Raw genomic sequence first — 26,279 nt, forward strand, 5'->3', positions numbered from 1 at the left:
AATGCCAGGGGCAGAGCCAAGCCGCTGCCTACCGTTTAATACTCTCCACAAGCCTCGTTTGAAGAAGGACATGTCATAGCGCTCGGGAAACACCGTGCAGGGGAGCTCATTCCATAGCCGGATGGTACGTGGCAAAAAAGACCTCTGGAAACGCACTGTGGATGACCGCAGTGGCTCCAGGTAGTATGGATGAACTCTACTCCGGTGGCGGGCGGTGCGATGGTAAAAACGAGATGCCGGTATCATCTCGAACAATTCCTCAGATTTTATATATAAAAATTACATAAAAAAAGGTTTTTCTTTACATATAATTTAAGCTACTTTAACGGTGTTATATCATGTCTATTTTTGTCTCGTATTATTTCAGACGCTTCGAATTGTTTAGAATTTTTTCCTTAGTCACGGATGAACGACTTTTGAAATTATTTCGATGCACCACGCAGGACACCGGTGACCTACATAGCAGCCGAAGGGTTCATATTATATCTCTCAATGTTGACATAAGAGCATAAGAGAGCTTCACTGGTCTTAAGTATATGATAATTTGGGCTCAAGCACAATCAAATCCCATTTCGATTGCTTATGTCGAATCGCGAAACTTCATAGAACTGGTCCAATTCATCAAAGTAATTTCTAATCAAATCATTGTATTTCAGGTAAACGAAAGCACGGGGTGGGAGAATTGAAAAGATGCCATAATTCAGTACAGCGCCATCTGTTGTCCGCGGAAACGAAACTAAGATGAGTGCAGCGCCATCTGTCGAGTGAACGAGATGCCACGGCTCAAGTATGCTTCGGTCGTGCGTGTTGTCGTCATACTCGGGCTCTTCTGTCTGTGGCTGCAGATCATGCTGTCTGCTTCTGGCGGGGGAATGTATAGGGATGGAGGTAAGAGATCCTTTTACAGCGTATAATCTAACCGTGTCTGAAGCGAATGATGTAACCGAACGAGGGTAGACAGATTTATCTGCTCCTAACATTCTACCCCGTGATCATGGCGATTTAAAACGCCAAAAATGTAATTGTATGTATGAGTTTGATTTAAAAAAAACAAAAAGAGTACATTGTAATTTTCTTGACTAAAAGAGAATGTTAAATTTTGTAAACTGATAAATAGAATAATGTAGATAGTAGATAGAAGAAAAGAGATAGAAAAGAGAAAGAGAAGTCATGTGTATAAGTCGTTGAAAGTATAAAACAAAATTTTCTTAAATTTTTAAGTTAAGCCACTTGAATTGTAAAGTTTCGATATGTGTAATGTATTTAGTTATTCTGTAAGTCGTATACGGGAGGTGTGTTTGTCGATTGCTAACGTGGCAATTTGTTAGTGGCATCTTGAGTGTAAACCACTCACACGCCCAGCGCGAACCGTCTTCATTTTGACTTGATCGAAATTTATGCAAGCGCGAACCGTCTTCATTTCGACTTAATCAAAATGTATGCAGTTGTTTCCTGCAGGCACGATCGGACAGTTTTCCTAACTTCACTATTGTAGTACTAATCTGAATATTCGTGGCGATAAATATGATATTGTCCGGAATGTTTCATACAGTGGCGTCCTTTCGAAAATTCCAGACCCAGATTTCACATTGTAAAATTGAGTGTTTCTTCTTCATCATCATCATAGTCGATTACTCTTGGCAGAGGAGTCGTGGTCATGTGGAATTCTTGTTTATTAAAGCCTCGACAGATGTTTTCTATAGTTGGCGAACGGAGGCTTGGCGCACGCACTCGTCAAGTGGGGTTTTAGTAAGGTCTTGCACCTAATCAGTTCAGCGCATGAGGCTTCGTCCACGAGATCTCTTACCATTGACCCTACCCTGAACAACAAGTTTTTCGATAGACTCTGCTGGCCATCGCGATACGTGTCCAAAATATCGAAGAATCCTGGATTGCTCTGTTGACGACAACCTTTGAGAGATATTTAGTTCTTTTAGGATCGAGGCGTTAGTGCGATACTGCCTATCGTAGAGTACAACCCGCAAACCTTAGAAGCAAGACACGTCAAAGCTTGTGTTCATAGCGCCTATGACTAGTGGAAAGGCCGCCAAAAAATCTGGCAAAACCCAGACAAACTTTTCGAAGATTGATAAGAAAATGAAGAAGATGAAAAGGAAGGAAAGTTACGCCATTTAGATTGAAATCCTCAAATAGGTACATCCCGACAACGTAACATATTCGACGAGGTCTTTATTTTTATTGCTTACATGGGTGGGCGAGCTCAGCCCATTTGGTGATAAGTGGTTACTGGAGTCCATAGACATCTACAACATAAATGCGCCACCCACCATGAGATATAATTTCTAAGGTCTCAGTATAGTTACGACAGCTACTCCACCCTTCAAACCGAAACACATAACTACTTCACGGCAGAAATAGGCGGGGTGGTGGTACATACCCTGTGGTGGTACTCACATGAGGTCCTACCACCAGTAATTACGCATGTTATATTATAATTTTGCGAGTTTGATTTTTATTACACGATGTTATTCTTTCACCGTGAAAGTCAATCGTGAACATTTGTTGAGTTCGTATTTCATTAGTAAAATTGGTGCCCGACACACATTTGAGAGTCGAACAAACACCAATCTTTAATAAGTAGAGTGACATTGGCAACTAGTTAAAGGTGGTCATTGGTTAGCAATAACGAATAGACGTCATGATAACATATCATTAAAACGAAGAACGAAGGTGATCGCTACAATGCGCAGCTGTGCTAATAGAAGAAATGTTTCAAGCAGCCGAAGCGCGATGCAGAACTAATTTCTTCACGTCAATGTTTAAACTCACACCTCATACGCGTGTTTATAAAATGTATTGTTAACTGCTTTATTATAATTTAGTCACAAAGAAATCTTTGTCTTGATAAGCATCGGAAAGTGTTTATTGGCAAAAAGACAATAAAACAGCACGTTTTTTTTTTAAATAACCAACTGAAAGTCACTGTATTTTGGAAAAAAAAAAGTATATTTAAATCACTTAACATCTGGCACTGCTCTTGCTAGGGCTAGTGTTAGCAAATTCTCTCGGGTTGAGCCCGTGAGCTCACTTATCGGTAAAGTTTTTGAATGGATTGTCTTCGAGGTGGGGATTTGAAACATTTAAACCCAATAAAAAACCAAATTATATATCCAATAAAATCTCTGGTGAGACTTTGAACTCGTGTCTCACGATTGGCGTTAATCATATTGAACGGAATTCTGTACAAAAAACATCTGCTACTCTCCTCCTCCTTCAATCGATCGCTCATTGCTGAGCATCATGATGATCCGTCTTTTTTGGCTCCGACCTCTGGATCGTCTTCCATCCACTTTCCTCATCACTATGAGTCTCTCCAGATTTTCAGAGGATTTTCTAGCTATATAACCAAAATACTGGAGCACTCTATAGAGGCACATAGTGCACAGCCTCTGGTCAACAATCTGCTGCTAATAATACGGATTTATCTAATAAGCCATCATGGCTGCTGTATACCAAAAGACCACAAGAGATCTCTCGAAGACATTTAATATACAAGTTTTCGATAGTTCATTTTGTTAACCTTTTTTTATATTTGAGGCGGACAAGTAGTGAGTCACCTGTGTCCAAGGGTAATAGTACTCATGAATATTAAACGTGAATGTTTTCATTCGTTAGTCGCATCGCATTACTCCGCACCCTTACAAAGGATTAATTAATTGTGTATAAACTATTGATAATAAACATTATTTTATTGCATTAGTGGGCAGAAGAGCATACGCTCCACCTATTGCTGAATAGTTAACAGGCTCGGCATGTCAGGAACACAGCAGCCAAGTCATTGGCTACCGCTGAATACTGGTGGTAGGACCTGTTGTGAGTCCGCACGGGTAGGTATCACCACCCCGTCTATTTCTGTCGTGAAGCAGCAATGCGTTGCGGTTTGAAGGCTGGTGTAGCCGTTGTAACTATACTGAAACTTTAGAACTTATATCTCAAGATGGGTGGCGCATTTACATTGTAGATATCTATGGGCTGGAACAGGTGGGCTGTGAGCGCGTCCACGCATCTAAGCAAAGAAAACTTCCCTCTACAACCCGTGTCATATTATTTGGGAGAACATCGTGGAGGGGAGTTATTTCCAAAGTCGAATGGTACTACTTTTTTTCCCCTACCTATTCGCTGGTAGCCTAAGAGGCTATGCCAACTACGCCCAGACGGGTAGGTGAGCTCACGGGCTCAACACTGGCCCAGCAGAACCAGTGCTTCGCCGAATCTACCACCGAATCTAAATCGCGATCCACTGAGAAGATCCGGCGAGAAACTCAGTGGGCGTTCTACGTGGCAAATCTAATCTCTGAAAACATAAGCAACTGGTACTCACCCAAGTTGCCGTGAAATTTGCCGCTCAACGCTCCGCTGCTAATTTGCATATACCGAAATGGATGTATCGAATTTGGGATCTAGTGACAAGCATGACGTATTATGAGTAATGTACAAGAACGACCTTCGCCTAATTAGCGTTTACAATTAGTGCCGTAACTGTTTAATTACCATAATATTTGCGGTGTCGTATTATTGAAAGCAATTAACTTTTGTTTGTTGAGGCTGAAAACGTGTTAGGACAGGGAAAAAGAACTGGTAGGTATTCCTGTAGGTGATTCTGATACATACGTACCGGGTAAGGGCATTTCGTGTAATCGATTCTCGAGTCATAATTACCAGATGTAAATGGCACCAAACGCTTCTTTTACATTTTCTTATCCAATTATGTGGGGTCGCAGCAGCCGCCGTATCATCTTGTCCAAGTGGCACCAGAACCATTAGACATTAAAATGGATAAGTGTTAAATTGAAACCGCTTTTGTTTTGCCAAAAAACTTGGTACACGGTGTACTGTTTAACGTAATCACTGGACAGATTGTCACTGGCATAGTCAGGACTGCAATACTGGTCGATTAAGATGTGTACTTTAGCATAGATGCCGACTTTTGTTTTTCCTCTGACTCAGACAAGGGTTCTTGAATTATTGTTGTTCATATCTTTAAAAGCTACTTAAGATATTAAGCTGTTATAATATTAAATCTTATAAATACGTCGAGATGCAGAAATCCAGCTGTTACATCTTTGCGAAAGCAGCTACTCACTGATAAATGTAATATATTGTTATGCCGGTAAGAGTAACGCCATCTATCGCCGAATAGCTGAACGAATATCGAAGAATCTAGTAACATCTAGAACGCTCGAAGATTACAACGCCACCTGTTTTCAGATAGCGGAAACATACACGAGGTACTCGACTTGTGAGGAATATTCTCGAAGATTCTAGGAATTTCGTCTTGACTATAAAAGCGTTGCAGAGATGGCACGCAGTCAGTTAGTAAACGGAACTACTCGAAGCGAAACAGCGGACGGATCACCTGAAGCGAAACGGAAGAAGCGAATTGAGAATTTTAAAGTGTTCTAAGTGATAAATACAGTTTTAAGTTGTACTTTGGTAGAACATTTATTTATCCCGAACCCCAGCGCGTAACAATATTTTGAGTTCAGTTTTATATCGGCCTTATACTGAGGTTGAATTTCGGTTAAGACTAAGTAGAAACAGTTTACGCACAAACAATCGTCATTTCAAATTTATTTCAGTTTCAACTGGAACCATTTGGTTCTAATGCAGTTTCATGGTTTATCTCATGCGTTGACTAAATTAAAATACCTTGTAAAACCATAGCTCCGGCACTAACATAAAAAACTTAGCTCCTTCGATATTGATTGGGTACTAATTAAATCATGTAGTAACTATTCTTTCAAATCTCATCTTTCCATATCTATCATTAAGGGCGCAATTTCATTGAATCGTTTCTCGGTCGGTATGCGGTTGTTCCCTGTACAGAAATCCACCAATCGTATGTGCAACCTCTTTCCAGATTACATCAGTTACGATAACTTTCACTCAAGTTTCGATATAGTCCTTAGTGCTATGATAACAAGAATGAATCTTCGAATGAACGAAGCTAGTTGTTTTACGTCATTTCGGGTCTTGCCGACCCACTCTCGGTGCTAGGCTTTCTCAGCGTCATTTCCAAGAGTCATACGAAGGGTTCGAAGTGCAACTTAAGCCACAGACATAGCCGACTGTGTTTCTCAATCGCTTGGAATACCGCTCATCGTTCACGTCAAACCCTTCGCTTGCGACGAAGGGCTCGGCAAGTAAATTAACCCACAGACACCGACCACTGAGTTTCTCGCCGGATCTTCTCAGTGGGTCGTGTTTCCGATCCGGTGGTAGATTCTGCGAAGCACGGCTCTTGCTAGGGTTCGTGTTAGCACTATCGTCAGGTTTGAGCCCCGTGAGCTCACCTTCGTAGTGGATCGAGTTTCCAATCCAGTGATAGATTCAGCGAAGCTCTAGCCAAGATGAGTTAAAAACAAAAGCTTTCTCGGTTTGAGAAATGAAAACGATTCGATTGAAGAAAACAAACATTATCGATCAATGTAAATGCGCCCTTAAAACCAATTAATGAACCTCGAACTCATTCACACCTTAACCAATCAATTAATATTTAATTTTCAGATGACCAAGTTCCCCTAACAGCTAACCCACTGACCGAATATAAAGTCACGGAAGTGATTGTGCCATATACAGGTTTAATATTTAGTTTTTCTTTTTATTTTATTATATATTCATCTTTTTCCTACATATAAATGTATTATTTGTTTAGTGGCGTCTTGCTTGGTTGTTAATTTAATGCGATTTTTAGCTGACTTAAAAAAAAAGAGGAGGTTATCTATTTGTTTGTTTTTTTGTATGTGTCTTACCTCAGCTTGTTTCTAGGTGAACCGATTTTGATGTTATTTTTCTTTCAAATGCGGGTGGATTTTATCAAGATTTAATCAGTAGTCAATGACTTAGACTTTACAGTGTTTAATTAACTTCGACTACATTGGTGATATTCTCATTTTAATTTTAATTGAAGTCGGTTTTCCATTATTTTTTTTGTTTTTTTTTTGTCAATAATTTTTCTCATTTATGTTTTCACGTTTCGGAATCGGTAAGGTCCCAATATCGGAATGGCTTTGGTGAAAAATTTAGGTCCCAATATCGGAATGGCTTTGGTGAAAAACTTAAGTCCCAATATCGGAATGGCTTTGGTGAAAAACTTAAGGTCCCAATATCGGAATGGCTACGGTGAAAAACTTGTATTCACTCATACTTTGTACGGATTTTCAGCAGCGACACCCCTTCGCTATTCGTTACTCATACAGTAAGGCTGGGTTCACAACGCCTGCACGTTTATTTGCAGTATTACGTCTTAACGAATTAATTGTGGCACACACACACGTCATTACGGATCCTCCCGAACCATTAACGGTCCTTTTAGGTATTTCAAGCACCGGTCACCGTCCTCGCCGTACCCGTCGCTTGTGACGAAGGGCTCGACGAGTGAATTAACCCATAGACACAGCCCATTGAGTTTCTCGCCGGATCTTTTTAATGGGTCGCGTTTCCGATCTGGTGGTAGATTCTGCGAAGCACTGCTCTTGCTAGGGCCAGTGTTAGCAACACTTGTGGTTTGAGCCCGGTGAGCTCACCTACACGTTGGGGCGAAGCTGAAATAGCCTCTCAAGGCTATCGGCATAGGTAAGAGAAAAAAAAGTGGCACATACATTGTACATAGAACCATTCACATGTCGTTTGTACCGCAAAAAATCGTACACCGCTTATGCGTTTAAACGAATAGTCAACGGACTTGCCAAGCAAATCGAATGAACTGTCTCGTTCACACGTTCGTTTTTACACGAATGAAAATCTACCGTATTAACACCCGGGCGATTGTGCGTTAAAATAACGAATACAAAGAAAACGTGCGGGACGATGCCGTGTTAATCTATATATTAATACGTGAAGCCAAAACTTTGTATCCCTTTTTACGAAAATTGCGCGGACGGAGGATTATGAAATTTTCCAGTTACTTTGACTTCAATATCATGTTTTAACATTAACAAATACTATTGGCCTAATATGTACGTAAAGTATTTTTAATCAACTTATGCATTTATAATTAGACAATAACAATTTAATATTAAAACAATAATAAAATAAGACCACGCTATATTTATAAACAATAACAAAAGCAAAACATTAACTGTCCACTTCACACTCATAAGCTAGACCGCGCGAGAGAGAGATGGGCAGACTTTTCATGATGCACATGCAGTGCGACGTCACGCTTATTTCGTTTTATTTTCGTTACGGAATTTCTTGAATCGGTCGCCGCTCAAAGCTCGCGATAAAAGCTATGCAATAGCTTAAAAAGTACCTTATTAAAAACTTGAACATTAATCCATATTATATTTCAACAGTATAATAATAATTTTAAATGGTTATTTGTATATTAACTTATCAAAAACTTTATACGTGCGCGCGCTAAAACACGTCCGTACAGGTCTTATACTGTTTTTATAATCAATCTGTGCAAATAGTCGGTATTCCGATGTTCCGCACTATATAATGGATTAATAGAGCGTCGATCTATCGACGGTTCGCGCTCAAAGGATTAAAAACAATGCTCTTAAATTAACGCCGCGAACGTAGAGGTCGTCAACCCGATGACGTTAGTAACAAAAAAATGCCGTAGCCAAAATAACAGTCAAAAAAAATTGTTGGTATTTTATTTTATCATTGACCTTTCATGGATGCTAAATAAAAATGTATTTAAACACTGATTTTTTTCGTCAACTAACGCGAGTCGATGACATAGTGATCAAAACTATTTTTAGGCTTTAATTTATTGGCGTCCATTAAATTAATTTTAAAGACGGTAGTTAGAAAGAAATTTAAATTAAAATGTGCGACAAATAACGTAAGTTATTCGTCCGTGCTCATGAAAACTGTGAAGTAAGCGACATTTTTGCAACTTTACAGGAGAGCCATTTAAAATTTAAACATTTGGTAAAAATATCGTAACAAAAAAGCTTCTTCAGCTATTTGAATTGAGTAAACTTAATTGAAGTTCAATTGAAAACATCGAACTGTTGATGCTGATTCCAAATAAAACGCACCTTTGATTACAAAGATAAATGTCGCGTATTAAGCGAAAAGTTGCATAAACCAAATAACCTTTCACCCCTCGATATATTACTTTTGTTACTAGTGGTCCCGCTACTACTGTCGGAATTCGACTATCATCATCATCATCATCTCAGCCTGTCCATTGTCCACTGCTGAACATAGGCCTCTCCAAGTGATCTCCAGTGCGGCCGGTCCGTTGCCACCTGCATCCAACGTGACCCAGCGGTTCTTACCAGGTCGTCGGTCCATCTCGTAGGTGGCCGTCCCACACTGCGCTTGCCAGTACGACTATATTTCGAGAAATCGACTATAATTAATTGAAATTATAAGTTTGAACATTATTATGGTTCTATTGTCAATCACTTATTATACTTCTACTATCGCAGATTTCGCCAAGACTACATAATTTTACAGAAGACAAATAATTTTAAAGATAAACAATAGTAAACTATTCTCAATTCGACCACAGATTAAGCAATAACAAAAGTTTGACAATAAACAGAGAGTATGTGTGTGTCAAATAACGATTTAATGTATTTATAATGTATAATTTTTAAAAAATATTAGCATTCTGCACTCTTTACCTAGGTATATTCTCTATAAGTGTGGGGAATTTTCGTAAAAAGGAATACAAAGTTTTTACTTCACGTCTTAATATATAGATTCCCAATGTTTCGAAAAACTTACAGTTTTCGTTTTCTCCACCGATTGCTCGTGTATATTGCTAATAGTCATTAATAAACTCTTACGGGTATATGATCTCATCACGGGTCGCGTGCAGACATCGAATTGTCGGATCCACAAGGGATGTCCAACCTAAATTGCCCTAATTACGTCTATGTATTATATTTTAGGAGTGTTCAACGAACTGTAACTCTGTATGTATAGTTAAAATTCTAATTAGCATTATTCGTTCGACGATCGAAATACGACCGTAATGACTGATGCCTCAGGATTTAGATTCGTTTTTTGGTTACCCCTACCTAATTGTTGGTAGCCTAAGGGGTTATTTCAAACTACGCGCGGATAGGTGGGTGGGTAGATGAGCTCACGGGATCAACCTGATACAGTCATTCCCTGTTTTCCAATTACAGCACAAGAGCGCATTATGCGGCATAAGGCTCAACGATAATATAAACAAAATTTCGATCAATGCCAACTTAAAGAAAAAACACTTGTCAATTTTCTGTCACTGAGTCGGTATCGATTGTACGCATCACGCGAGAGCAGTACTTTTGAGAGTGCTCGATCGTTGCTGTAGTTGAAACATTCAACGTTGAGCATTATGCCGCATAATGCGGTCTTGTGCTGTAATTGGAAAACAGGGATTTTCTCCTTTGGAGGCGCTCGGGCAGCTATTAGCAAACCCCACCCTTCCTGGCCGAGCCTTTGCTGGGGAAATTGAAAAGGCCTCTGGGCCACCAGTAATCCTTCAATCATAAAAAAAGTAATTTCCTTCATTACTTTGTCCTGTTTCGTCTTGTAACAGATGTTTAAAAAAATAATACTAATTTTATTTATTTATTGATAACACAAAAGCCGTTTGATATTAATAAAAAAATATATGCTGCAGACAAATAAAAGTCAGCAAAATATTTCACTGTTTGTATAGATGCTTTATAATATAAGAAGATATATTATAAGAAGAACGTGTTTTGCGAATACCACTCGATTGGATTGGATCGAATAACGTTGGTTTTGTTTTAATAATAATTATTTATTGATTCTCGCACTCCGATTGGCTTGGTCATAAGGAGGGGTGAAGATTTTTCACCGAGCAGCTAACATTGCTCGATAGACCGACGCTCCGAAACTAACCTAACACTGGTCCTAGCAAGAGCAGTGCTTCGCTAAATCTACCGCCGGATCGGAATCGCGACCCAGTGACAATATTCGGCGAGAAACTCCGTGGGTTTTCTGTATAGGAGTCAAATATCTTTTTTGTTCCATCATGATTACCGCTATACACTTAAGAGCGTTTGGGCAGTGATCTTGTTGGCACGTCTATATTTGTATATATAAAAATCGTCGCTCGATCGCTTCGTGGTAATATCGGATGATTTAACAAAGGATCAAGTACGAAGATTGGCTTAAAATCTCTATTATACGTTCTTTTTTTCAACCTCACGCGTTATTGTTGTCATAATCTGTGACGGACATCCACAGCTGCCATAGGCTTGCCCCAAGATTGGCTACAATGGCCAGTCCAGGGGATTCCCCGGAACTTAGAAGCTCATCAGACCACCACGCGGAAGGCCTAACGATGTCGCGTATTCCGGTGCGCGATCGCCACTCGTCAACTTTCCTCTCGCATTTACGGGATTAAACATTTTTAAATCCTACACTTGGTGTGATAGGTACACTTATAGTGATATTATTATCACCAACAACTAAGAACTGGTTGGAGTTTGTTTAAACCGGTTTGTCTCGCCAAACTAATCAAGTTTGATGTAGGCAATACTTTGTCAATTATTAACTGATTCATCATCACATTCATTTAAATTACGACCGGTTTCGTTGTCCTGCTCGCTTACGGAGCTTACCACGTGTCGGAGCGGGATAGCAAGTATTTCGACACAACTAAAAGATGAAGATAGTGAGTTATAAGATGGCACTCAGTATACGGGCCTGGTAATATTTATGGTAATGGTATCGGGCATGGTACCATCGATCCTGATCCTGGTCCATGCTCGCCCATCTGTCCTGGAGAAACTGAAAAGGTCTACGGACATCAGTTATCCTTTCATAAAGCACCATGACAAATAACGGAGCGAGCGAGTGTTGTGTAAAAAAAGCGTACATTTCGCGATAGACACGTCAAAGCTTGACTAATTTCTAGAATAGTCTAGAATGGTTACGTGGATCAGTTTTAATATTTCTAACTGTTCACTGTTCTTAAATGTTCATTAATAATTACGTTTTACGTTCATTATTTGAGTCGTTAAAAGACAATTGTTTTGAGGTTATTAATAAAAAACCATAAGAAACTGACATTTGAGTCGGCCTTAATAAATAAAAATATTGGTTAAAGCGTATCACTACATAGTATAAAACAAAGTTGCTTTCTTTGTCCCTATATCTGTCTGTCCCTATGTATGCTTAAATCTTTAAAACTACGCCACGGATTTTGATGCGGTTTTTTTTAATAGATAGGGGAGTGAAGAGGAAGGTTTATATGTATAATAACATCCATTAAATAGTGCAGAAATCAATAATAAATTACAGTTTCCGAAGCGAAGCGAGGGCGGGTTGCTAGTGTTAGCACATAAAGTCAATAGTGAGGACGTTTAAGGGCAAACATTTTTTTTTTATTGCTTAGGTGGGTGGCGAGCTCTGAGCCCACCTGGCGTTAAGTGGTTACTGGAGACCATACACAACGTAAATGCACCACCCATCTTGAGATATAAGTTCTAAGGTCTAAGTATAGTTATAACGGCTGCCCCACCAACAGCGGCAGCAGCGGTGAAGCAGTAGCTTCACGGCAGAAATAGGCAGGATGGTGGTACCTATCCGTGCGGACTCACAAGAGGTCCGTCATACCACCAGTAATTACGCAAATTATAATTTTGCGGGTTTGATTTTTTATTACACGATGTTATTCCTTCACCGTGGAAGTCAATCGTGAACATTTGTTAAGTACGTATTTCATTAGAAAATAGAAAAATTGGTACCCGCCTGCGGGATTCGAACACCGGTGCATCGCTAGATACGAATGCATCGGACGTCTTATCCTTTAGGCCACGACGAATTCTCGTATGGCTGTCTTTGTTCCCTTGGTCCCTTTCTCGAAAATTTAATTAGCAGGGGATCTCAAATTCAGCAGACCGTGTGCTTTGAAAATTCCGCGATTTCCTCGATCCTCAAGATCCAACTAAAACTGAACGGTCGTAATATGAATCTGTTCTATATTATCTTGGGAGGTATTTAGCGGTATATTAGCGTCTTTAATGTGTAATCTAATTAAAGGCAAGCAAAAAAATATATTTCAAAAGGTGAGTCGCGGTAACTCTAATCATAAAAAGGACCAATGATTTTTGTAGGAAAAAAAAAACAGAAATCTACAGTGTATACTGCGATTTTGTTCTCTAATAATGTTTAATTATGGTGTACATCGCTTTGCGTGGTCCGTGATAAACTTGGGGAGCTACTATTTGTGCATTATGTGTAGGGTTGCCAGTTTTTTTTTTCAGCCTATAAGGGGCTCAAAAAAATACGGGATTTTAGTTTTTTACCCCGGACAAATGAAAAACAAAATTATATAGTGACATTATTATTATTATTTTTGATATTTCTCCGAGGAGCAAGTCAGTTTTAACATATTTTTATCGGTTTTAAATATATATAAATTTTAAATTTATATAAATATGTTATAAAAATCGATACGATTATAATCGTATGGTTCGAATACGGGACAGATTCAGTCCCGCCGGGATATTTTAAACTAAGTCCCGTCCCGGACAGGACGTCCCGGGAAATATGGGACGTCTGGCAACCCTAGTTGTGTGTGATCTATATATCTGTGAATAATGTTGTTTATCGTTATATATTAATATTGTATTGTTAAATAAAAATGTTCATTAATTTTATAAGAGGCGGCGAAACTAACAGCTTATTTTTGATGAAAGGTTTTAGGATGGAAAACTGGTATTTTATAATTAAGACTATTTGGAGGGTAATCGTCTCTAGAATTGTCAACAATGGTAACAGAGTACATCAACTGTGTGTCTTTGAAATAATAATTGTAAATTTTATTGCTGTTGTGATTACTACCCTATTGCATTAAGTGATACCTGTAAAAATAGTTGTAAGGTTATAAGTAAATAAATTAATAATCTGATACTAATTTGGAATGTGTATTCAAAGAGTTTTTGATACCTACTTTTTCCGGTCAGAAATCACGATAAATCAACGAAAGCGCCATCTGTGGACTAAATCGTGAACTATATGAATAACAGCTGGATGTAATGTTTGCAGAAGAGCTGATGAATTCGAACGACACGTCGGAACAAGTGCTAGCCCTGGTCCCCCCCGAGCTGCACAAGTATCTGACGGTGCACCCGAAGAACTCAAGTGGTGAGTTTTTATGGAAATTCCGTTTTTTCTTTTTTTTTTCTACCTATGCTGACAGCCTTGAGAGGATATTTCAGCTTCGCCATAAAATGTAGGTGAGCTCACGGAACTCAAACCGGAGTGTTGCTAACACTGACCCTAGCAAGAGCAGTGCTTCTCAGAATCTACCGCCGGATCGGAAACGCTACCCACTGAGAAGGTCCGGCGCAATTCCGTGCGTACGGTCCGCATAATGAAAACCGTAAATTTCTGTCTCGGCGTTAGACTTAAAAACTACCGATTTAGAAAATACGGTCTGTTTGACGGCTTTATTAAAGCCTTCGTCAAACAACGCGTAGCGTAGCGTAGTATAGAGCCCCAGCGCTATAAGTACGCAGCGCTCTGTCGCGGCGTTGGGACGCTTTGACGTCAGGCGTTGTAATTTTTTACAAATTTTATTTTAGCGTCCGAGTGAATGTGTATTAAAATACTAGATAATGCCCGAAAAAATGATATAAATAGTTAGAAAATACCCATGCTTATACAATGCCACATCTGAATCACTCGATTTCTTAATACTTTTAAATTTTCACACTGCTATCGAAAGGCACTGTGATTTGGCGAATGCGTTGCGTCAAGGAGCGTTAGACTCATCTAGTCAATTTGAAGAGCGCGACGTTAAGTACGCGGCGCTACGTACGCGTTCTGTTTGACGAAGGCTTAAAAGGCTATTTGGCTTAAGCGGCATTTCGCTTAAAACGAGACATTTATATTTGTAATTAAAAGTGCGATTTATTTGGTATCAGCATCAACAGTTCGATGTTTTTAATTGAACTTCAATTAGGTTTACTCAATTCAAATAGCCGAAGAAGTTTTTTTGTTATGTTTTTTTTTTTCCAAATGTTTAAACTTTAAATGGCTCTCCTGTAAAGTTGCAAAAATTTCACTTAAGCCAAAAAAATTGTCATTCACTCCTCGATTGATATGCTCTTTCAAAGATCTGCCAAATGATTTGACAGTCATCGCCACACGAATATTTAACTTTAACCATAGAAAAGAATAGTGATTTCAGACAATATCCCCGTAAGACCCGTTGCGATTACCAAAGTCCATATTTCTTGAAAGGAAAATAAAAAAAAAAAAATCATTCAATAAAATTCGCCAATTATTTCTTTCAGTCAACTCCACAGAGAGAGCCGTTTCTAAGAATCTCACTGAAATTCGCAAAGCGATACAGAGGAGCAACGAAGCGCAATACATTTATAATGAGGACATATACGGGCCGGTACAGAATGACACCATCATTATTGCCATACAGGTAAGCCTAGCTGATTGGGGGGGCCCGTATTGTGAGTAAAGATGAGGCGTATTTACGCTACCAGGTTTTAAAAACAGGTTTTCGCTTCGAAGCTTATTAATGGTGGTAGGACGTCTTGTGAATCTGCGCGGGTAGGTACCACCGCCCTGCCTATTTCTGCCGTGAAGCAGTAATGCGTTTCGGTTTGAAGGGCGGGGCAGCCGTTGTAACTATACTTGAGACCTTAGAACTTATATCTCCAGGTAGATGGCGGCATTTACGTTGTAGCTGTCTATGGGCTACGCTAACCACTTAAAACCAGGTGGGCTGTAAGCTCGTCTATCCAACAAAGCAATAAAAAAAGGTATCGTCGGCAACTGCGCTTATGTGGTATTAAAAGTAATATTCGTTAAAAATTGGATTCACATAATAAACAACAAACACATTTGCTAAATGCATTAAGTAGCAAAGAATTTTGGTCTGGGTGTTTTTCTTCGAGCCAATATCAACTGTTTGCCGCGTAGGCCCTTCAGATTCGTGAACTTGGGTATCAGTCTGCTTTCCTTAAATTTGTTTCCTTTTAAAACTCTTTTATCAATTTGTATGTCCTTTTCCATCGACATTCTTTCGGAGTCGGCTTCTTCTGTTCTCAATAAAGCTTGCCTGTTCGTTTCGCGAGTTCTATCTTCCATCCAAATCAGTTGGTCTTCGTCGCGTATGCCGGTTTGAAAACGAAATTTACGTGGAATCTGTAAAGGAATTGTCTGGTTAAAATTGAACGTCATCATCAATCATCAAAGTATTATCAGTCTTATCAAACACAAATACCTGAAAAGCATAGATAGCGTTTATGTACGTTTATTGGGATTAGAAAAGATGTTCATGTCACTGGAGGTCCGACAAACGTAAAACAGCAAAATTGTGGGTAGAATTAACAATTAATGAAGAAGTATTAAAGCAATATTAGAAAATAAAATTTAAAGAAGAATACAAGAGGTTTCAAGTAAAGTAACCAAAAGGCATAGACAGACCAGTGCAGATGACATGACAGTGTCTCAATAGACGGCAATAGTTGAACATATCACATAATATTAATAGAATATTAATTGTGTTTTACGCGAATCGACTATTAATCTACCTAATTTAAATAATACACAATTATTTTGTTGAATTCCAAAGGCAATATGGAAATTACCTGGCTAGGTGGTGCGATGACCTCCGGAGGGTAGCCGGCAAGAGGTTGATGAGGAGAGCCGAAGACCGGGCTCATTGATGTGGATTAGGAGAGGCCATCAGGCCACAGTCAGTCATACTGTTGGTATGTCTAGCAGTGGACGACTGTGGCCTGATGATGGTGATAATGATGATGACGGAAATTACCGTATATTCCTTGCAGATATCTTTAAAAGGTTTGTAATGCGGTATTTTGACATCTGATTGTATTTTTTTCGTTCTCGCAATAACGACTCTTGGAAAATCCGGCTTTTGATACCTGAAAGTATTGTTACAATAAACGACAGGCAGACGTACCTGCGTATTTATTTTGAAAATTTTGGATAAGGCATATAACCCAAATCCAATACTTCAAAATGCTTTCAATAAATTATGTGTGAAAAGAAACGTATTAGCTTGGAAATATAATAAAACGAAGATGACGGTAGTTAGCAAATTATTCAAATGTCCACCAACAATACTTAAGTCGTCGGTGACAAAGAAAACTGAACAGTATTCGAAACGTCGAAAATTATATCTTTGGCATCTTGGAACCAAAGATAGGTTACAGTTGTAAGGATTGTTGTAAAATAACTGATATAAAATTGAGCATGTTAAAATTAAGACAATTTTGACAAGATTGCCAAATAGCAACACTGTTGTGGAAGCAGTGGTAGTAGTGGGGACGAGACAATAACAAAGGCGGTAGCAGAGGCGGATTATCCGTAAGGCAAACTAGGTACGTGCCTAGGGGCGTGTAGTTACAAGGGGCGCGCGAGCTCAGAATTTTTAAATAAAAAGAAAAAATTACATATCGATGATTAAGAACTAAATGCCTGAACTAAATGTCCTGGTTTACTAAAGTCTAGGGTTTGATGATACAACGTCATCGTAATTGCAAAAACAATTAATTAAAATTTATAGTATTATGATGGCCATTTATGGCCGTTACAGGGGCGCCGATAAAGTGATTGCCTAGGACGCTTTGGACCTTTAATCCGCCTCTGGTCCTAATCCGGTAGTCTGGGAAAACGGAAAAAAGCGGTATATTATGAAGTGAGCAGATATCTAAAGATTGCACAAGTGGAGTTGTAAATAAAGCAATACAAAATCAAGGGAACTGTTGCAATTTGTCTATTTATTTCTTGGCTGTTGGAAGCGATGTCTACACAGTATTGGCGATATATCTCGATAACATTACAACAGTATCGGCTTATGAATCCAGAATTGCGCTGGCTCGTAGAAAACCGAATTTGGTTTCAACTTGAATATTGTCACGTCATCCAGCGATGCTTGGGTCTAACCAGAATTCGACCTGGGTCCACTCATCGCAAACCAATTAAGGCAGTTGCATTTATCAATATTACCAGACCAAATCCCAATGATCTATCTTCAATGGCTCAGGCATCAGGATCTTCATCCAACGGAGGACGTCGGATCTGAAATAAATTTATCAATCTCCAATCAAAATATATGGCAATAATAAAAGTAATTTAATGCAAAGCTTTAACCGATTAGAAACTTTTCATTTTCCAACCAATTTAAGTCTATATTAAGGAAAAAAAATCGGTTGTCTGTAAAGTCGGTTAACTGACGATAGTTGAACATGACAACGTCATAAAAATATAGGTACTGATGGAATGGCTTCATTTTTCAAAAAAAAAAAATTTAATTTTATTTGTTTGATAGATATTTTGTATGGACAATTGACCCCACATTCACTTTTGACTGAACTTCATACTTGACGAAAACATGTAAATGTATTATGGTATAGCAGCTGTCCACGCGGATGCATCGCTCACTCAAGTAGGAGAGAGACAGATGTCGAACGCTGCCGAACGTGGAGGCCGATTGTGCCTCTTTGTTGCTCGTTGTGCGCTCTCGCTTGCACTTCAAGCCTTAAATGGAACGCCTCAATGAGTCATGTTTTTTCGTGCGTGCAGCCGGCTCCATCGAATTATAAGACGTTGTCACGACAAAAAACAAATTTTTTTCAACGCTTAATAAAATCTGCACAATAGCGACACCACTCTCTAAAGTGTCTGAAATCTTTCGAATTTAAGCTTTATTTATGATGAAATTATTTCGATCGTCAAATTTAGTTTTTTTTTTTTTTTTTATAACAACTAAGAGGCAAACGAGCAAGACGGGTCACCTGATGGTAAGTGATTCACCGCCGCCCACGGTCACCAGCGTTTACGCCAGTGCGTTGCCTACCCTTCAGATAAGAATATGCTCTTTTCTTGAATAACCCAATGTCGCAGTTGTTGGGGAAGACCGCTGATGGCAACGAATTCCAGAGATTTACTGTGCGTGGCAGAAAACTGTTTTTAAAACGCATTGTAGTGGAACGCCAACCATCCAGATGGTGTGGATGATAGTTCCGGCGAGACGATCGGTTGCGAAAATCAGCGGCTTCTATTAAATTGAACAACTCCTCGGAACACTCCCCATTGTAAATTTTGTAAAATTTTTAAGTTATTAGCTTAAGATACATATAGAGTTGAACCGGTGTTTTTTATAGCGTCAACTTGTAATACCTCATTTCCTTGGGCCTCTACAAAATTCCATAGAAAATAACAATGTTAGATTAGGAGTTAGTTCCGAACCTAGTCCAGTTTTCTCGGATACCCCAGTCAGGATCAGTCCGGGATTTGAACCAAGTGCAGTGAGTGAGTGGCTTCCTAGGCGGCAGTCCTATACTCCTCGAAAATCGAATGAATTCTGTTCCGAATAAAGCTCTAATATGCGATGTTATTTTCTGAAAATATATACAAAGTCTTTTTGTTTTTATTTTCACTTTTTTTTTTAATTCCCTTATAAGCAGACGAGCATTTGGCTCAACTAATGGTGAGTGGCTACTGTCGCCCAAGAACGTCAGCAATGCCAGAGGTACAGCCAAGCCGCTGCCTACCGTTTAATACTCTCCACAAGCCTCGTTTGAAGAAGGACATGTCATAGCACTCGGGAAACGCCGTAGAGGGGAGCTCATTCCAAAGCCGGATGGTACGTGGCTAAAATGATCTCTGGAAAGGCACTGTGGATGAACGCAGTGGCTCCAGGTAGTATGGATGAACTCCACTTCAGTGGAGGGCGGTACGATGGTAAAAACGAGATGATTGAACGAGAGTATCACTTCAAACAATTGTCAAATAACAATTGTAATTCATATGAAAAGTGCAGACTTCGCAAACATACTTACTAAAATATGGATAAAATCGTGTATACCGATACAAGGCAAATTCGATGGGTCCTCAAACATCAATAATCTCAGCCCGTTAATGTTGTTATCAGTGAAACATTCCTGAAAATACATAGGATAATTGAAAGTGTTCTATTACAAGCAAATATATTTAATGAAGAGCACAATACGTATTGTTATGCCAGTACTAGTAAGGCCATCTGTCGTCGAATAGCAGAAATCGATATCAAAATAATAATAAATTCTCGTTACTGACTAAAACCCACTGAATAAAAATTCCTCTCCACTTTTCCTAGTCTTTGGCCTTATTCATGCAACTTTTTACTGTTGTGTTTGTGGTAATCACTAACGAGTTTCAATTATCAATAATTTTATACAAATTTTCTTCCAACTTTTCTATTATTATTTTTTATGTAAGACACAAAATGAAACTAAACCTTTAGCTGTCAAAGATATATGTTACACGAACGTGTGACCTGCAAACGACCTCAGCGTCACACAAGTTCATTGACCCCGACCGTGGTAACCTTTGTTGTCTTACAATGCGCGCCGTTAGAAATCGAACATTCATAGTGTTTCCATCACGTTCTTTATATTAACGAGTCAAGAAAAATGTTACCACGTGTTTTCACTACACATCATGGTTCTATTGTGTCTGTATAAAACAACTGTCAACCGTTTATAAACCTTATATTGAGGAAAGCCAATATCTCCTGCCCAGCTAGCCACTTCCTCTTCTGTCCATTTAAAAGCAATCGGAAAACTCAGTATATCGACAACATTAGCCGCCAGCTCGTACAGAGTTAACGGAGATATCTGGCAAGGCTTCAATTTTCTGTAACGGCATACGAAAAAATTCCTTTCAAATTGTAAAGATTAATCGTTGAAGTTTTAATTTACGTGTTTCAGATTAGCTTCGTGTAATAATCGTACTTTTTAGGTTTGTTCCTCCGAGCCTGATTTTAAGGATACTTATAAATCTCACTTCTATTGGTGTTAGAAATAAAATGATAACAGTCAACAAAAGGTGAAGTCGTATTTCAAGCTATTATAGAGTTGTAATTCAGCTTTTATTGATAGTGGTGCCGAAGTGTTGAGAGGCCTGTGGCTGGGTGAAGCCTACCTTTTTCTCTCAAGAAGCAGCTATTCTTTCCGATTTAAAATCTTTTTTTATGGATGGATGGATGGCCTTTTCTGCCTTTACCTTTTTGTCTTATTTTGCCTTTTCTGCGTTCAACATAATGAGTGGACGAACTCAATCCTGAATATATTGTTTAAATGTCACGTCAAAATCTACGAACTACTGTTTGACCGCTGCCAGGTTTAGAACTAGCAGTGTCCGACAGCACCGAGAATATACCAAATGGATCTGTCATATTTAGGGCGGTTTAAAAAGTGGGTCAAAAAGTCATACAATACGACACCGAGACACTGAGCTCATGTCTTGAAATGAGTGTCGGTATTTACGATAAGTATATAGGCTTCTGTTACCACAAGTGATTCTTGCATTAGTCTGCGCGTGTTAAAGCCTCATCATAAGGCCGTCCAGCTGCTTCGCTATAGTAATGGACTGATCGGTAACCTGTGCCAAATCGCAAATACGCTGCAAAACTGTTAATCTTACTTGTTCTTCTGATATGGCTCCTCAATTGGATAGCAAGAGCATTCAGCGCAGGTACTTTTGTCGGGTGAAGGGAAGTTAGGTATCCGTGCCGGCACAATCAAGGATGGCACGCGACGTGGAATTATTGTTCTTTTGAGCATTGTTCGTGTATGGGTAACCTGAATGGTAGGGCATATTTTAAATTTTGAAATCGTGGCTCGTATGTTAAGACGCCCGGTGCATTCGAATCGAACGATGCGACTCACGTCTTAAGCTGGGTGGAGACATTTGCGTTGTTCATGTCTATGGGCTTACCACTCAATATCGGATAAGCTGAGAGCTCTTTCACTCATCTATGCAATAATAATTATTATTATAAAAAAAAAAACACGTGTGGCACTCGGGGACTGCCGCGGTAAAGCTATTTCATAGCATTTTTATCGACTATTGCAATTGTAATTAGACAATAATAATTTAATATTAAAACAATAATAAAATAAAACTACACTATATTTATAAACATTAACAAAAGCAAAATATTAACTGTCCCCTTCACACTCATAAGCTACACCGCGCGAGAGAGAGATGGGCAGAATTTTCATGATGCGCATACAGTGCGACGTCACGCCGCGCGCTTATTCACAAACACTACACAAGCGCAACGTGTGAATGTGTTGAACGCGAGCTACTAAGCGGAGTGGGACTGTTAGGTTTCATTTTCGTTACGGAATTTCTTGATTCGGTCGCCGCGTTCAAAGTCTGTGATAAAAGCTATGCAATAGCTTAAAAACTAATGCGTCAAATATAAATAACGCTAGGAACATTCATTCATTCCTTCAGTCTGTAATTTGTGAGTTCTGTCTCAGCCAGGCTCGAATAGTGGTTGTTGACTGACTAGGGATTGTTGTCGGTTGAATCTACATGCCGCTACCGTTGCCACATTTATATTTTTGCAATTAAAGGTTCGTTTTATTTGGTATTGGTATGAACAATTCGATGGTTTTATTTGAACTTCAATTATGTTTACCCCATTCAAATAGCTGTTTTTTTATTATGATATTTTTTCTTTAGCTTTAAATGGCTCTCCTATAAAGTTGCAAATACCCTTTCATCCCTCGATAAACATATACATATAATTTTATGCTTGAACTCACATACTTAATAAAATGAAATACCTTTTTGTTTGATATACTTTAAGTAAAATTGTAACAAAAGCTTTTGATAGTATCGTCACTTCTAGATGACAATTCGAGTGACACGATAATGTCTGTAAGATTTGATAATAAAAACTCGGTCTTCGAAAACAATAAGGTCGGATATTCATGTTTTAATTGTTAATTAGCTCTGTATTAGAAATCTGGGACGATTTTTTGTTTGGGGTTAAATTCTTTACAACGGTAAAATTGTAATTTAGGTTAAATTAAATAAATTTGATTTAAGTTCTTGATTCTTAAGGAATAGGGTTGCATTTCTGTCGTGTTTTTAGTTTTTGAAATGAGTTGATCTAATTCGTTCTTGTCATTCGCACTCAAAAACTCTGACAAGAAACTGTCATGGGTCATGGATTAGTTCGCTCGTCGACCGACGAATTTGACAAGGAAATCATTAAATCACATACCCACAATAAACTATATTTAAATGTGTAGCGTGCATCATCTCAAAAATTGCTGTAACATGTCATAGTGTGCTATAAGAGATTGCTGTACATGCCTGTAACTGGCTTTTTTAATTTTATTATTGCCCTTGTAGGCAGACGAGCATACGGCCCACCTGATGGTGAGTGATTACCGTCGCCCATGGACTTCAGCAATGCCAGGGGCAGAGCCAAGCCGCTGCCTACAAAATACTTACATAGTAGTACTTAATTTTATACATGTTAATTTTAAGCTTGAATCTTTTGTGTGTATCGGTGTGGTGTGTCTAAATAAATAAATCTCCCTCGTCCCACGTCATCGAGCGCAATGGGAATTCCCGAATACTCTGATATCATCAAAGTGCTTAGTGCGAGCTTTTTAACGTTCTCGATCGCGTAAAAGTTAACTCAAATTTGTATGGAGTTGGAACAGCGCCCCTAGCGGCAAACGTAAGCAAACGTTTCAACTCCATACAAATTGGAGTTAACTTTTACGCGATCGAGAACGTTAAAAAACTCGCACTAAGCACACTGATGTCAGTCGACAAAATTCGCGCGCCAATTTAAAGTGTAACATAAAAATAATATCTTCGTAATTACTATCTCCTAGTGTCTAGCTTCGTCTTCTCCGTTTCTTGTTAAAATTATAATACTACATACTATATAAATATTAGAAGTTTTTCTAAGATAGTGTGTTATTTATTTATTTTAAGTGCAAAATTCCCGCGAATAGCTAACCACAAATGCTATCATCATTCTCCTGTCCTTCTCCCAATCACCTGGGGTCGGCGCATTATGTTTTCTCGTTCCATACTCCTCTATCATATACCATTTCTTCGTTCACTTCTCTTTTACACATATCGTCTTTCACGCAATCCACCCATTTCTTCTTAGGTTTACCTCTTCCTCTATATCATTCCACATTCATAGTTGACACTCTCTTACCAACCTCATTTTCATTTCGTCTCATCACATGTCCATACCATCCCAAACGCGCACTTCTCAGCTTCTCTGTCACAGGTGCCACTTTCAGACTTCCTCTAACATATTCATTCCGTATTCTATCCATTCTCGTTACTCCACACATTCATCGCAATATTCGCCTCTGCTGCATCACCACCGTAACCACAATTGCTATTCATGGCATATTTATTTTGACCGGAACCTTTTCGTCTACAGGTACACACAAGACTGACGTATCTACGTCATCTGATCGTCTCCCTGGCCCAGGCTCGAGACATCGAGAGGACATTACTAGTATTCTCCCATGACTATTACAACGAAGAAATCAATAGCTTAGTAAGAAGTATTGACTTCACCAAGGTGGGTGTGCTGGCTTTTGCAAAATAAAAAGGGTTTTATTGTTGTTGGACGGTGCGTCCTGTGAGCATCTTAATCAACGAGCTCGTCCGATGATAAGCTAAAATCCATAAACGTCGATGCCGTAGACTATATACTGAGAGAAAAAAAAAGACTGCCGCGGTAAAGCTATTGCATAGCATTTTTTATCAACTTATGTAATTATAATTATTTATTTATTTTATTTATTCCGTTTTTTTTCCTTTACCGTCACGTCACGCCCCGCGCTTATTCACAAACACTACACAAGCGCAACGTGTGAATGTGTTAAAGGCGAGCTACATGATAGGCGGAGTGAGGGGTGGAAGGTTTTTTTCGTTACGGAATTTCATGATTCCACTCTCAAGCCGCGCTCAAGGCCCGCGATAAAATCTATGCAATAGCTTAAAAAGAATTTTGATGTCGACTAACGTCAGATATTGATAAATAAATGCAGTTTTAAAATTTAAAAAAAAAACGATAAATGTTTGGACCAAAGTAATAAAATTGTTGTATTGTCATCGGTCCTTGATGTGTGTCGAAAATTTCATTTAAATTGGACGTTTTGAAGTCTGTGAAAATTATTTTGAAAGGATTCGTTAGGCAACTTGTATACATAAATATATGTTATAACGGAACATCCGTAAAAACCACTGTAGATTTATATATTAGTATAGATATATCAATCTACTGACGGTGATGTGTGTGTGTGTGTGTGTGTGTGTTGCAGGTAATGCAAATTTTCTACCCATACTCGATACAGACGCACCCGAATGAGTTTCCGGGCTTAGATCCCAACGACTGTCCTAGGGATGTGAAAATGCAACAGTGAGTCAACATTTCCTTATTGACTAGGACTGTCTGTTCCGCGGTTCTACCCACGTTAAATTTAAATTAACTAAATTGTATATTCCTGCAATGTCACTTGCGATGTTTTTACTGGTGGTAGGATCTCTTGTGAGTCCGCATGGGTAGGTACCACCACCCTGCCCTATTTCTGCCGTGAAGCAGTAATGCGTTTCAGTTTGAAGGGTGAGGCAGCCGTTGTAACTATACTGAGACCTTAGAACTTATATCTCAAGGTGGGTGGGTGGCGTATTTACGTTGTAGATTTCTGTGGGCTCCAGTAACTATTTAACACCAGGTGGGCTGTGAGCTCGTCCATCCCTCTAAGAAAAAGAAAAAAAAAGGTAATGGATACCGAAAGATAAACGGTACTAGTGATACTTGATGACGCTAAAGTAATCGCGTTTCCGTATTATCGTTATGACCCAGCAATGGATAATGTATTGACGTTCGAGGTCAAGGACCCCGAGGGAATAGAAATGAGGGGCGCAGCTTTTACATTCGATTACGTGCTCACGAAATGTGAACCTCTTAAGACGACTAGTGTTAATGCCAAATTTAGTAAATGAATATTCTATTTTTTTTATGTCAAGTTTAGTGGGTATTTTACGATCCAGTTTAAAAATATGAAGTTTATTAAAGATTGTCAATATATATATTTTCCAAATTCTAATTAGTTAATTACAATGAAAGACGTTTTGTATTTTTTGTTTGTGAGTTTTGACTTTCATAACGGTTCTTGTGAGTCTTTGTTAACCCTTTGACTACCGTGTAGGTCACCGGTGCCCTACGCGGCGCTGTGAAGTAATTGTGTCGATTTCTGTTACTAAACACTTGGATTGCCTAACTTGGCTTTTTATTTATAAAGCATGTTTTTTTTATTGCCCTTGTAGGCAGACGAGCATACGGCCCACCTGATGGTGAGTGGTTACCGTCGCTCATGGACTTCAGCAATGCCAGGGGCAGAGCCAAGCCGCTGCCTACCGCAATGTTTTAGCTTTTTAGTTCTCTTAGAAATATATTTAATCTCAGCATCTTCGGATTCGTCTTTCCAATGGTCTACTAGATATTC

At 38.9% G+C, this 26,279-nt stretch overlaps 2 protein-coding genes across 10 annotated transcripts in view; one reads left to right on the plus strand and one right to left on the minus strand.

The window, feature by feature from the left end:
- Positions 1-26,279, plus strand: part of Mgat2 (alpha-1,6-mannosyl-glycoprotein 2-beta-N-acetylglucosaminyltransferase) — a 64,361-nt gene that overhangs the window by 22,157 nt on the left and 15,925 nt on the right. For 4 of the 8 annotated variants that reach the window (XM_028184340.2, XM_028184338.2, XM_089731206.1 and 1 more), the window contains 6 exons: positions 657-888; positions 6,529-6,600; positions 14,002-14,100; positions 15,255-15,394; positions 24,203-24,346; positions 25,092-25,189. In XM_028184340.2, the coding sequence (XP_028040141.2) occupies positions 774-888; positions 6,529-6,600; positions 14,002-14,100; positions 15,255-15,394; positions 24,203-24,346; positions 25,092-25,189 (668 nt within the window). In that variant the 5' untranslated portion in view covers positions 657-773. The remainder of the gene's footprint in view (positions 1-656; positions 889-6,528; positions 6,601-14,001; positions 14,101-15,254; positions 15,395-24,202; positions 24,347-25,091; positions 25,190-26,279) is intronic. The other 4 variants (XM_089731209.1, XM_028184339.2, XM_089731207.1 and 1 more) reach the window with 1 other exon arrangement.
- LOC114250461 (uncharacterized) lies at positions 15,806-21,600 on the minus strand. 2 transcript variants are annotated; one of them, XM_028184341.2, is made up of 7 exons: positions 21,412-21,600; positions 20,475-20,622; positions 19,788-19,889; positions 19,195-19,346; positions 17,953-18,024; positions 16,754-16,865; positions 15,806-16,122 (listed from the first exon to the last, which is right to left on the minus strand). In XM_028184341.2, the coding sequence occupies exons 1-7, from the start codon at positions 21,549-21,551 to the stop codon at positions 15,832-15,834; spliced, it is 1,017 nt and encodes a 338-aa protein (XP_028040142.2). In that variant the 5' UTR covers positions 21,552-21,600; the 3' UTR covers positions 15,806-15,831. The 2 variants fall into 2 exon arrangements, 1 of the variants encoding a protein (XP_028040142.2); XR_016323822.1 differs by having other exon boundaries at positions 16,008-16,122; positions 16,569-16,865.

The sequence above is a fragment of the Bombyx mandarina genome, chromosome 11 (assembly GCF_030267445.1).
Source record: "Bombyx mandarina strain Sakado chromosome 11, ASM3026744v2".
NCBI lineage: Eukaryota > Metazoa > Arthropoda > Insecta > Lepidoptera > Bombycidae > Bombyx > Bombyx mandarina.

Coding starts and splice junctions, on each gene's coding strand:
- LOC114250461 (XM_028184341.2), bottom strand. CDS start 21,551: ATGCTCAAAAGAACAATAATTCCACGTCGCGTGCCATCCTTGATTGTG. Junction 19,890..20,474: donor TTGGCTTTCCTCAATATAAG/GTTTATAAACGG, acceptor ATGTATTTTCAG/GAATGTTTCACTGATAACAA. Junction 16,866..17,952: donor GATCATTGGGATTTGGTCTG/GTAATATTGATA, acceptor CAATACTTTCAG/GTATCAAAAGCCGGATTTTC.